The sequence below is a fragment of the Crocuta crocuta genome, unplaced genomic scaffold (assembly GCF_008692635.1).
Source record: "Crocuta crocuta isolate KB4526 unplaced genomic scaffold, BGI_CrCroc_1.0 scaffold108, whole genome shotgun sequence".
NCBI classification, from domain to species: domain Eukaryota; kingdom Metazoa; phylum Chordata; class Mammalia; order Carnivora; family Hyaenidae; genus Crocuta; species Crocuta crocuta.
In genome coordinates, this window is record NW_027532825.1 from 5,219,127 (window position 1) to 5,231,797 (window position 12,671).

Genomic DNA, 12,671 nt, shown 5'->3' on the forward strand with positions numbered 1-12,671 from the left:
GATCTGTTTTCGTCTATCACAAGTCTTAATTAAATAAAACCAGTTTACACCACTCTCCTGTCCAGCTCTGGTTTTGATACCCACCCCCACCTCTAATATCAAATATGGCCAGTATTTTTGAAACAGCAGAGTTATCAGGCCCAAATGCGAGACGCTACTGCACGACATTTTAATCACGTATTTGCCTCATGCTAGATGCTGTACAGCATACAAAAATAGATAACATTTCTTGGCCACAAAGGATATTTGATGTGGATAATAAAACAAGAGAACCAACTAATATTTATGAAATTGTTTTACATGGCAAATAAAAGGACAACCTTAAGGAGTTTTGGTTTCTACCTTGAGGTATATGGTGACAGAATAATGGAAATCGAGGTAGAAAATAGAGTGCTGAGACCAACAACTTCCCCGCTCCTGAAGTGGTTAAACCTCACAAAGGGAAGGTAATAGGCAAAAAGCAAGAGGGAAACATTTACAAAGGCAAGAAATCTAACACAAGCTTCAACGAAAATGCAACGCGACCACCAGTGAAACGAAAGAGCAGATTCCTGGGAATCAGCTCTGCCTCAAGTTCAGCGGTGTCTCGACCGGAGTGGAGTCTAGACAAGCCAAGGGCTGCAGCGTGAAGATGTTTGTTGGCTCTTGACGAGATGTCTCCTCCTTGGTCTCAAGTCTCATTTCCTCCTGGCAGCTTTCTGAGTGCTTTATCTAAACTGGAAACCTGACCACGCCACTCCCCTAAAAAATAGGCACTGGGGTCCCCCAGCTCCTTCACCTGGCTTATAGGGACCCCACAGATTTACCCTCTGGGACTTGACACACTGCTCTGGCAACACTGTTCTCAGGGTACAGGCCAGCTTGTTCCTCACTTCCTTCTCTGCTCAGGTCAGCCCTCTACCGGGAAAGCCCCCCTCACGTGTACACAGCTAACCTAGTTATGAAGATCTGGTTTGTAGGTTTTCCCTGACCTTCCTCCAGATGACCAGGGGCATCTCTTTTCCTGGACCTATTACATTACAGTGACCAGTCTGTGTGACTGGTTTGCTTTCGACGAGGTGAGTTATTGAGGAAAGTGGCTATGTCTTGTTCATGTTTAGAATCCCTAGCACCTGGCATACTCACCCGGTGACAGTTTGTTGGGTGAAACAGATTCCTTAAAGCAGGAAGAGGCTTCCATACGCTATTTTGCGGCGGTTCAGTGCATGAGTGAGATTTAGAGGCTGGTCCTGCTATTTACTAACTGGGTGACTGCAAACAAAATTTTCCAATATACGAATGAAAACGAATCTCCTAATACCCATCTGATAGGGCTGTTGGGAAGAGCAAATGGAATCAGGCATATGCGGCCCTTGGCTCAGCTCCACCAAGGCTAGTTTTCTCCTCATCCCAACTCCCAAATATCACTCCCAACACAGCTCGGGACAGTAAGCAAATCCTGTTTACCCAAGATCTGTTTAATTGTAAAAATAGAGATAGAGGTCAACTCTTCATAAAAAGCAAACTATGGTGCCGCCTTAGAAGTGCCGCATGCTTCCTTCTCTTACTTCTGTGAGTAGCAGTATTTCTGGATTTCTTCTGCGAGCCACAGGCAGTGCAGGATGCGTTTCTTTTCAGCAGCCAGTTCCTTCTCAGAGACCTGGCCCAAGAGTTTCTGCACAAATATATTTTGATCTTTCAGGAAAATATTCTTATTGACTCCTACATTTGGCATATTCTCCAGGGACCCAGATTTAAAATGGAAGCTTAAGTGTCTGTTTCGTTTTAGACCAGGCCCTTTCTCTTCAATCCATGTGAGCGGACTGCGAAGACAAAAGAATCATAAATGTTAGAGATTACAAGGGAGTGCAAGTGGATGTTTGCTGACCCCTGAGAACCCGGTAACAGGTCTTCATTTTGTGCCCATCTTCCCGGAAGCTGCTGCTCAATGAAGTGGCTCAGGTGGCATCTTGACCTCCACCAGCCTCCCAAAGGCCTTAGGTGACTGTCTCCAACTTCACTGCCAAACAGTCCGTTTAATTTTGCCGTCAGGCAAGGGAATTCATTCAATGGTTTTGTGTGAAGATCAGTTTGTTTTTTTCTTGTGACTGACTGTCTTACCCATAACCTTTTAAAAAGGTTATTTTAATTCCACTTAGTTAACACAGTTAACTACAATATATTAGTTTCAGGTGTACAATATAGTTATTCAACACTTCCATACATCACCCAGTGCTCATCGTTGACAAATGTGCTCCTTAATCCCTACCTCCTGTTTCACGCATTCCGCCACCCACCTCCCTCATTTGTTTTTACCCTGAGCCTCATGGATATAGGGGATCCAAATAAGGGCTACAGGCAATCCATATACTACCTGAGATTATGTGCAAAACTTTTTTCCCACGTGTATGTGCATTTTAATGGGAAACAGTTTTTAGGGTGCTTTTATCACATCCTCAAAGAAGTCTATGAACCCAAGGCATATGCCAGAAAGTATCAGTCTGTCCCTGCCAATTAGGAAAGCACGTGTTTTAGGGACACCTGGGTGGCTCGGTCATTAAGCGTCTGACTCTTGGTTTTGGCTCAGGTCATGTGATCTCATGGTTTGTGGGTGAGCCTCTCATTAGCTTCACACTTGTCAGCGCAGAGCCTTCTTGGGGTTCTCTCTTTCCCCTCTCTGCCTCTCCCTCAAACATGCACACACTCTCTCTCTCAAAATAAATAAACATAAAAAAAAAAAAAGGAAGCACCTGTTTGTGTTTCAGATTTGCCTCCCTCCAACCCCCTGCTATGGTCAGCACTCACAAAAATCTGAAATCAAAATAGGGCAGACTTACTTCTCTAAAGTCCCTCCTTACTCTAGGTTTATTTCTTCTGTCTTTATAGAATGTTACAGTTGTGTTATTTGCTTAGTGAAAACAGATAAACCTCCTAAGTAGATTCTAACCTAAAGTAAGAAGCTCCGCTGAATAACAAGACCGAAAAAACAAAATGTGCTTTTTAAAATACATTCTAAAGACAATACAGCACTGATTTAAGAACATTTCAATTTTTTTTAATGTTTTATTTATTTCTGAGAGAGAGCGTGAGCAGGGGAGGGTCAGAGAGAGAGGGAGACACAGAATCTGAAACAGGCTCCAGGTTCTGAGCTGTCAGCACAGAGCCCAACACAGGGCTCGAGCCCAAGAACCGTGAGACCATGACCTGAGCCAAAGCTGGATGCTCAACCGACTGAGCCACCCAGGTGCCCCCATAACTTAGGGACAGTTTAAATGGAAAAAAAGAATCCTCAATTCTTTCACCTAAATAAAAGAATCTTCAGCTTCAGACAATTCTTTCAAATATTTGCCTATATGCATATGACATAAAATCATAAAGTATAAACAATTTTTGATTATCATGCTTTTACTTATTTTAAAATATTTTTATGATCCTATACGGTGGTGTTTTGATGTTTTTTTAAATTTTTTTAAATGTTTACTTTTGAGAGGGAGAGAGAGAAACAGAGCACGAGAGGGGATGGGCAGAGAGAGAGAGAGACACAGAATCCGAAGGAGGCTCCAGGCTCTGAACTGTCAGCACAGAGCCCAATGTGGAGCTTGAACTCATGAGCTGTGAGATCATGACCTGAGCCAAAGCCAGATGCTCAACCGACTGAGCCACCCAGGCGCCCCTTAATTATTTTTGCCTGCATATCATGCACAATTGATTACATAACTTATTTAATATTTTATTACTGCCAAATGTTTAAGCTCTTTCTAATTTTAAGTTAATACGGATACTCTATATTCAACATCTTCACACACATATACATGTATATATAGTTTTCCTTTCCTCTTAGAACAAAGTTCTGGGAATGCAATGGCTTGTTGTCGGCCTCTAGCTACTTCTCTGTTTTCCCTTCCTTTTTTGTTTTCCCATAGGGATGAGTCAGGGTCAAGGACAAAGCAAGTTTGTTGGGTCATTGTGCTAAGTGATAGTGTACTCAGCGTGAATAGGGAAGGTGTAAAATCCTGAGCACACTTCAAGTTCTCTAGCCTTCACCTCTCCTGCTACCATTCCTGAAATATCTTCTCTCCTCTTCCTTTTGTGGCCTGCACTGGGCCAGGCCTGGGATTGGGCAGGTTAAACAAGTGTTGGAAAGAAGGGAAACTACCTTTCGGTTTTTTTCTGCCTCTAGACTGATGAGCCATGATAAAACTCAAGATTTAGGTGTGAGGTTATAGAAAAAGGACCCAAGTAGGTCACTTGAGGATGTTCTGGGTGTTACAGGGAGCTCAGGGCTGCCTCCGCCCTGGGTAAAGGAGTCCTCTCCTTTGGCTAATCTAGCTTACCAAGATCTACACTAGAGTGTGGGGGGAATGTTTAAGAGGAAAAGATCTGAAGTACAGGCCCATATATGCCGGAAGACCTCAAGAGAGGTGTTGATAGAATAACTTCATTTTGTGGCCCTATCTTCTAAAAACTTGAAAAATCCCACTGTTTTATAATCATGTGGCTCAGGTGGCATCTTGACCTCCACCAGGCCTCGGGTGATTGTTTCCAACTTCACTGCCAAACAGTTGGCAGTGATTTTTTGTGTGAACAGCAGTTTTCCTTATGACTGACTTATCCCTAACTTTTTAAAAAGGTTTTTATTTTAATTCCAGTTAGTGAACACAGTGTACAATATATAGCTTCAGGTGTACAATATAGTGATGCAATACTCCCATGCATTGCCCGGCGTGTGCATACTGACTGCTGGCACTTTACTGTCCAATGAATAGAGTGGTGCTGAGGGTGGGACCTGGGCTTGGGCAACACTTAGCTCCAGACATCCCAACCCAAAACACAAGCTTTGCATTCCCAGACCGCTCCTCTACTGTTTCCACCTGAGAACCTTCATTTGCAAGTATTTACATTTGTTAACCTGGGCTTGGAGTACCTACAAAGCTTCTTACCTCTCACCTTCCAGGTCTCACCTTCCATGCGGAGGTGTTTAACCACATCCCCGTCCCTAGTTTCAGCCTGTGTCTGCAAGCCCGGTGGAGGTGGTGATTTCTAACTCTGCTCTCCCCAAGCTCTGAAGGATGAGCAGGGACAACCACTCCTACCAGCCGGCTTCAAAGGGAGAGCTGAAACGTGTAACTCTTCTATATATTGACTATTTGCATGAGATTTGGATTTTAAAAAATATTGTTTATTTTTACAAAGTGTGAAAACTGCTGGTGAGATGGAAAGACATGGGCTTGAGAATTAAGCTGCACTAGGGTTATCTGGATGACCTTGGGCTCTAAGACAATGACACCTACGTCACTGGCAGGTGAAGGCTGCAATAAGGGAAAGATGAGACCTGGTGTGTTTTCTAGGACATTCCTTTCTTGTGCCCTTCCCATGCATTTTTGGGGAGAAGGTATCACAATCTGGGGACAGGAGACAAGCTGCCTAAGTGTGATTCTCACATAATCACTTAGTTCTGTGCCTTTGGCAAGCTTAACAGCGCTGAGCCTCAGTTTCCCAGGTGATGGTAATAATTCCCACTTCAGAGAGTTGGTATAAAGATTCTATGAGAAAATCATTGTTAAAGGACTAGGCCTATGCCTGGCACGTAGTAAGCACTCAATAAACATTCGCTAACACTAGCACTTCCACAACAGGAATTCAAGTAATGACCCCTGTCTGGCTATCCTTTCATTGTGACCTTTCACAATCATGCGCTCTCCCCGCCCCCTCCAGCCTCCTCCCCATTCCCGGCTATGGCTCTACTCTATTCTGCTGTATTGTTTGAAGGTAGCTATAACTTAAAAAATTGTGTCTGAACACAACTGGCAGAGGCTCCTAATGCGCAATTAACAGCCCTAGAAAGACATCTACTTATAGCTGAAAGCTGAAACTCAAGCCTACAGACTAAGCCAAGCTTTGGGGGGAGAGAGAGAAAAGAAGCCCACAGACCCCAAGTATTCTTCCCAAGTGCATCAGAAGCCATGACTGCATTTATAGGATAAGATGGCCTTTCTCTGCCACAGAGGACACTAAACTAAGGGGAATATAAACCAAGCAGGGACTCATTTGCTTTGAAGAGCTGCAGTTCACCAAGTCTTCTATTCTGAAAGTCAATAAAATGATAAAATGATTCATGTATAAATCAATGATAGCCCATACATAAAAAATTCATACTCAGGTCAAAGAGTTGAAGAGACAGTAAATTAGTAAACTAGTAAAACGAAGGTGTTTAATCATTTAAAAATTTTTGATTATGACTCAAAATTTTAAAAATAAATCATTACAAACTCATCATCAAAAAGCTGGTCTCACTTCTAAAAAATTAATTTCCACGGCTGGTTTTGTTTTAATTAACTGAGGTAGGTGACATTTAATACTGTATTAGTTTCAGCCCTTGGTTAATTTTAAAAGTACACCGTACAGGCTTTACAACATTCCAGAATGTGATAACAAAGATGAACACTAATGCTATTTATTCACTGCTTTAACACTGGATACAAATAAATTTGAGATAGGGGCACCTGGGTGACTCAATCAGTTGAACATCTGACTCTTGATTTCGGCTCAGGTCATGATCCCAAAGTTGTCAGATCGAGCCCCCCATCAGGCTCCATGCAGAGTGTGGAGCCTGCTTGGGAGCCTCTTTCTCTCCCTCTGCCCCTCTACCCTGCTTGCACTCTCTCTCCCTCTCTCTTTCTCAAATAAAATAAAATAAAATAAATATTTTTTAAAAAAGAGAGAGAAAAAGAAATTGGAGATATCCCAAAGATTCTGATCTACCTAAGAAAATTTCTCACATCCTTCCATAGAACATGGAGTTTTAAAGTCTGAGGAAATGCCAAATGTCAAGGATGTTTCCTTCGCTTCAATGTACTAATCAGTGGACATGAATAGTAAATATACAGCTTTGCCTACGCTATGGTGGTGGTGTGACAGTAAAGTACAATCTGTGAAGTATAAAGTATTATATGGGATGAACAACTTATTATAATATGTTGTTTGCCATCTGTCCCAACCCTTCATCTGATGCCTGCCCCCTCTTTGCAATAATGAGTTAGTCTCCACTTCCCTCACATCTTATTTCCTGTCAAGACTGAGCAAAGCACCTTTTCCTCTGAGACGCATGACCTGACCTCTCCAAGTTCTGTGCTCCGGAAGCACCGTGAGCTACAGGGGACGGCACCTGTGTGTGCGGCCGGTCGGACCGTAGCTGCAATTCTAACGCTTACGATGTCAGAGCCACGGTCTGCTAGTGCTATTACTCCAAAGCAGCACTTCCAAGTGCTGCAAGCTTTACCTTCACCAGTGACCTCTACCTTGCCCCAGCAAAGAGGAAACTCCTCAAAATGGACAAAGATAAACCCAAATATTTTTCTCTTTTTGTAAATACTCAATGGTCTGTTTCTTTTACTACCAAGAGCCCCACTACCTGGAAACACAAATAGAAACACTCCAGAACACTTGCTACTTTAAGTATTTTACAGAGTCCAAGTGCTCTGTAAAATTAGTGCTGATTTTCGAGGAAAATCATGAATATGCTTTTGTTTTAAAAGATTTGGTATAAAAAACAAAGAATCAGACACTTTGGCAACAGTATGAGAGTATAAGATAAAGCTAAGAAGCAGAGCCTTAAATTGTAGTCACACTGAGGGATGGATATTTGGACACGTGATAAGCAAGCAAGGTGAAAAGTCGATGACAAGGTCTAGGTAGTAGTTGTATGGGTGTTCACTGCAAACTTCTTCCAACTTCATCATATGTCTGACACATTCATAATAAAATGTTGGAAACCATTCAGGTCTCAGGGGTAAACTGGATTTCTGTTACTTTATCTGATCTTGCTCACTTGTGTGGCTTTGGCTGAGGCAATCTGCTCCAATTTTTTTTTTTTAATTTATTTCTGAGAGAGAGAGAAAGAGAGAGAGCGAGAGCGCGAGAGCGTGTGTGAGCAGGGGAGGGTCAGAGAGAAAGGGAGACACAGAATCTGAAACAGGCTCCAGGCTCTGAGCTGGCAGCACAGAGCCCGACGTGGGGCTCAAACCCATGAATCACGAGATCATGACCTGAGCCGAAGTTGGACACTTATCCGACTGAGCCACCCAGGCGCCCCATCCTGCTCAAATTCTAAAGCCTCTATGTACTTTCTGGCAAAGGGGATCATGTTTGCTCACTTGCCTTCCAAGGCTGCTGTGAGGATGAAATCAGGCAACATAAGTGAAATCCTGCACCTACTGTGTATACAGAAGCAGAGAGCCCCTCTGGAGTTGGGGCTGGGGGCGAGGCCCTCCGGGCTCTGTCCAGATTCACCTCTGTGAACACATCAGTTTCCTCCTCACGGTTTCTCACAACCTACCGTTTGTTCTCGGTCTCCAAGCACACAGTCATTTTCATATGTTGATCTTCCTTTCGCTCTTCCAAAGTGGCAGATATAAGAGAAAGTTCCCCAAAGAGGGAGACCAGCCAGGTCAGGCGAGAAATGCCACTGAATGCGGGGAAGCCAAACCGCTCTTCTTCCAATGGGCCAGCTGTAGGGAATCACAAATACCATGGGAACTGGGAACTAATGACTGAGAGCTGGAGAGCAGAGGGGGCATGTGGGCACAGCAACCTTGCCTTACAGCACGGTATGCAAGATGGCTACTAATATTTAGGTGCCTGAATGAAAACTTCATAAAAGCATTTGTTTTTCTTATCTGATTCAATTTTCTTAGGAAAATAAAACATTTTATTGGAAACAGTAGTCCATCTAGCCCACACGATAATAAAAGTATTTTAGGCTTCTAATAGGCACATATGGTTACATACAGTAAACATATATATATATATGTATATACTTACACATATATACCCTCTTCAGTTAGTGATTTAAAGAAGTCTTATAAAAGAAAAAGAATCAAGGTATTTTAGCCCCCCAAGCCTATATTCCTATGATACCATATAACTAACTGTGTAAATGATAATAGGGTGAAGTCACCATGATAGCTATGAAAAAAACAGCAATACCTATAAACTATGTCAATATAAAAAAATTGATACAGTGTTAAGTGTTTCCTTACTCTTCATAATCTCCTACACAAAAGTACACTCAAAAGAATATGTGTGAGAAATATGTGGGGTCAAGATATTGCTCCCAACTGTTCCCAGCCCCAATTTTAAACATAACAGAAATGTAAAAGTGACATAACCTGCTATATTGTTTATAAACTAATTCCATATAAATTTGTTGACTTGAAAGGAATTCATATTATGACTATGTTTTAAAAAAGAGAACAAGTTATAAATAAAAGCAAAAAAATTATAAGTGTCATAGACAACATGATTTGAAGTCATTAGGACCTAAATATCAAACTTACAATAAAGAAAGGTTTCTCCCTCTCAGCTCGTTACTGTCTGTTCTTGGCTTCGGAGAGGGCAGAGCAGCCATCAAACGTTTGAGTCATGAAGTCAGAGGCTCTGCCACAAGCCGTCTTTTGACAACTTTGTGAAGCTACTCACCTCTCGGAGCTTCCTTTACTCCCTGTATAATGGGGGTATAAATACCCACTTTATAGGATTATCGTATATGAATTAACATGAACTAATTAATACATGTCACATACACGGGACAGTTCCTTGTACAGATTCATGGCTCTTACTGTTACAACAACTCTATTATTATTTTAAAAGATGTAGGTGGATTCTGAAATGAGGTTCTACTGCTCTTGTCTGGAAATTTATGAGGAGATAAATGGTTTTACCACTTAGCAATGCCTGACCATGTCAGGGTTTTGCTTCTATAAGGAAAGCCCTCGGGAAAGGTGGTCCAAATACTCTAGGGTGTAGCCAGATAAGGAGTCCATCCAAAGAACAGGAGGCTCCAGGATGCTCATTTCCTATCGCTAATGGAGCTACTCAAATAATGACCGACATAAAGTAAATAATCAAGCAGGCCAAATATTCTGGGGACTGCCAATGTCCTTGTAACGTGTTGGAGAAAGAAAGGGGCTATGCATATCCTGTTTGCTCTGCAAAGAGAATATAAGTATTTTCCTATCTAAGAACCTGTCTGAATCCATTTTCAACCTCCTGTGGAAAAAAAGTCTCCAATTTGTTAAGATTTAATGAGGAAAATTCTACCTAAGAGGTTGGGACAGAAGCATTTGTAAGCTTAAGATTTCTAACATACTTTAAGGTCCACCAAGCACTTAAATCTCATTTGAGGAAAGAAGAAACATAGATATTTTTATAGTTTGTGGAAGCATGGGAAGATTACATTAAATTGGCCTTCAGTCAGAGTCTTTAGCAAAAATGAATCCAAATTAACATCCTAGAGAAGTAGGAAAGAACCCAGTTAGCTTTCTGGCTTCACTGGTTACACATGACCTGTGATCCCGCCTCAAACTGACCTGTAAAGAGAAGAGACCCTTTCAGTAGGTCTTTCCCCACCACTTCTTTTTTCAGGAATGCAAACTCCTCCATCAAGAGTTCGACATGCTCCTCGTGCAAGACCTTCCCTGTCATGACAAAAAGGGGAGTGAAAAGGGAGTCGTCATCATCAGCTGTGCAGAGATGTGCATCCCAGAGGCCAGGTCTGTCTTCTGCCAGTACAGAAGGACCGCAGAACCACCTGGGGCACCACTATGCCCTTACACACTCCACCTGAAGGGGATGCCAGGTCTCAGCTTAAAACACAAATGAAAATCTAAGAAAGCAACATGGTATCCACCTGCCTGAAAGGCAAGATGAGATCAAGGAAGTATCTGAGCTGAGCATTAACTTCTAGCCAGAATGGGGCAGTGCAGCATAAAAATCAAAGAAACGAGAAGAAAAGGAATTTTGGGGACTGGAGAGGAGCTGAAGTTAGACTCTTTATTTCAAAAAACTGGAAGAACCAAGTGACTTTTTCAAATTACCCACGTCGGAGGGAGGATAAATAATATTCATAACTAAAGTTTTGGATTGTAAAAAAAAGCTGTTAAAATTGTTTGCCCTAGAAGCTTCATAAAATGCCAGAACTATTTCCCCCTCTTCAATAGCTCTTTATTTCCAACTAATCCCACATGCCTATTTTTTTTTCATATATGTTCCTCCCATACAACAACCTCTCCAGGTACACAAAACAAAGCAAAACTTAGGACAAACTTAAAGCTCAAGAAAGCTCTTTTGTTCAAGTATGTTTTGTTCAGTATTTCCCTTTTATTTTTATTTATTTAGTTTTAGATCTCTATGGCTTATTTACTACTTGTTACAGGCTTGTGCCCTTAAACATTATGAATCTTACCCCTCACACACTGTATATCCTGGTGGTAATCACCAATTCACTGGCTATTTTTTTTTTTAATGGGTTTGACCTTCTAGATCCCACAAATTAGTGATAATCATATAGTACCTGTCTTTCTCTGACTTCTCTTCCTTAGCATAATGTGCTCAAGGTCTATTCGTGTTGTTGCAGATGGCAGGATAGCCTCCTTTCCCACTGCTAAATAATATTCCAGTTTGTATGCGTACCATACTTTTTTAACATTCATCTGTTGATGGGCATTTGGGTTGTTCCCATGTCTTGGAAGCTGTTTTCCATTTTGGCTATGCCAATTTACATTCTAACCAAGAGTACATCGGAGTTCCCTTCTCCTCACATCCTTATCAACGGCTGTTACCTCAGTTTTTGAAAACAGCTATCATAATAGGTGTGAGGTGATATCTCACTTTGGTTTTGGTGTGCCTTATGATTAGTGATTGTGAGCTCCTCTTCATACATCTGTTGACATACCTGTTGTATATCTTCTTTGGAAATGGGTCTCTTAAATTCTTCTGCCAACTTTCTAATTGGATTGTTAGCTTTTCCACTATTAGCTGTGCAAGTTCTTTATGTTTTAGATACTAGCCCCTTATGACATATATATCTTGCAAATGTTTTTTCCCATTCTCTAGGTTGGGAAATTCTATAAAATTTCAGTTTATTGAATGTTTCCTTTACTGCCTAGAAGCTCTTTAGTTTGATGTGTTTATTTTTATGTGTTTATGTTTATTTTAGCTTTCGTTGCCTGTGAAGTTGGTGTCTTATCCAAGCCAACACTGCTAAGACCAAAGTCAAGAATTTCTCCCCCCTGTTTTCTTTCAGGAGTTTTACAACATCAGATAAGTCTCTTTTTCTTATGATTTCATTTGTCTTTGATACATTTCAAGATAATTTTTGTGACTGGTGTAAGAGAGGAGTCCAGTTTCATTGTTTTACATGTGCATATCCAGCTTTCCTACCACTGATTGAAGAGACTATCATTTTCCTCACTATATGTTCTTGGTGCCCTTGTCAAAAATTAGTTAACCACATATGCATGAGTTTATGTCTGAACTCTCTATTCTGTTCCACTGGTCTATATGCCTGATTTTATGCCAGTACCACACTGTTTTGATTCCTATACCTTTGTATCATAGATTGTAATCAGGAAGTGTGATGCTTCCAGATTTATTCTTCATTCTCAAGACTGCTTTTGGTATTTGGAGTCTCTTATGGTTCCACACAAATTTCAGAATGGTTTTACTATTTCTGTAAACAAACAAAAAAGAGCCATTGGACTTTTTCTAGGGATTGTACTGGATCTATAGATTGCCTTGCATAGTATAAACTTTTTTTTTTTTAACAGTATCTATCCTTCCAATCTAAGAATATGAAGTATCTTTCCAATGAGCTCTGTCTTCTTCAATCTCTTTTTCAAAAAAGTTTTTATTTA

At 41.2% G+C, this 12,671-nt stretch overlaps 1 protein-coding gene across 1 annotated transcript in view; it reads right to left on the reverse strand.

The window, feature by feature from the left end:
* Positions 1 to 145: 145 nt before the first annotated feature.
* BLVRA (biliverdin reductase A) overlaps positions 146 to 12,671 on the reverse strand; it is a gene marked incomplete at its 5' end in the record, with an annotated part of 28,461 nt that continues 15,935 nt past the window's right edge. Inside the window, 3 exons of the mRNA XM_077781153.1 lie at positions 146 to 1,802; positions 8,315 to 8,486; positions 10,347 to 10,454. Coding sequence (XP_077637279.1) covers positions 1,544 to 1,802; positions 8,315 to 8,486; positions 10,347 to 10,454 — 539 coding nt within the window. The remainder of the gene's footprint in view (positions 1,803 to 8,314; positions 8,487 to 10,346; positions 10,455 to 12,671) is intronic.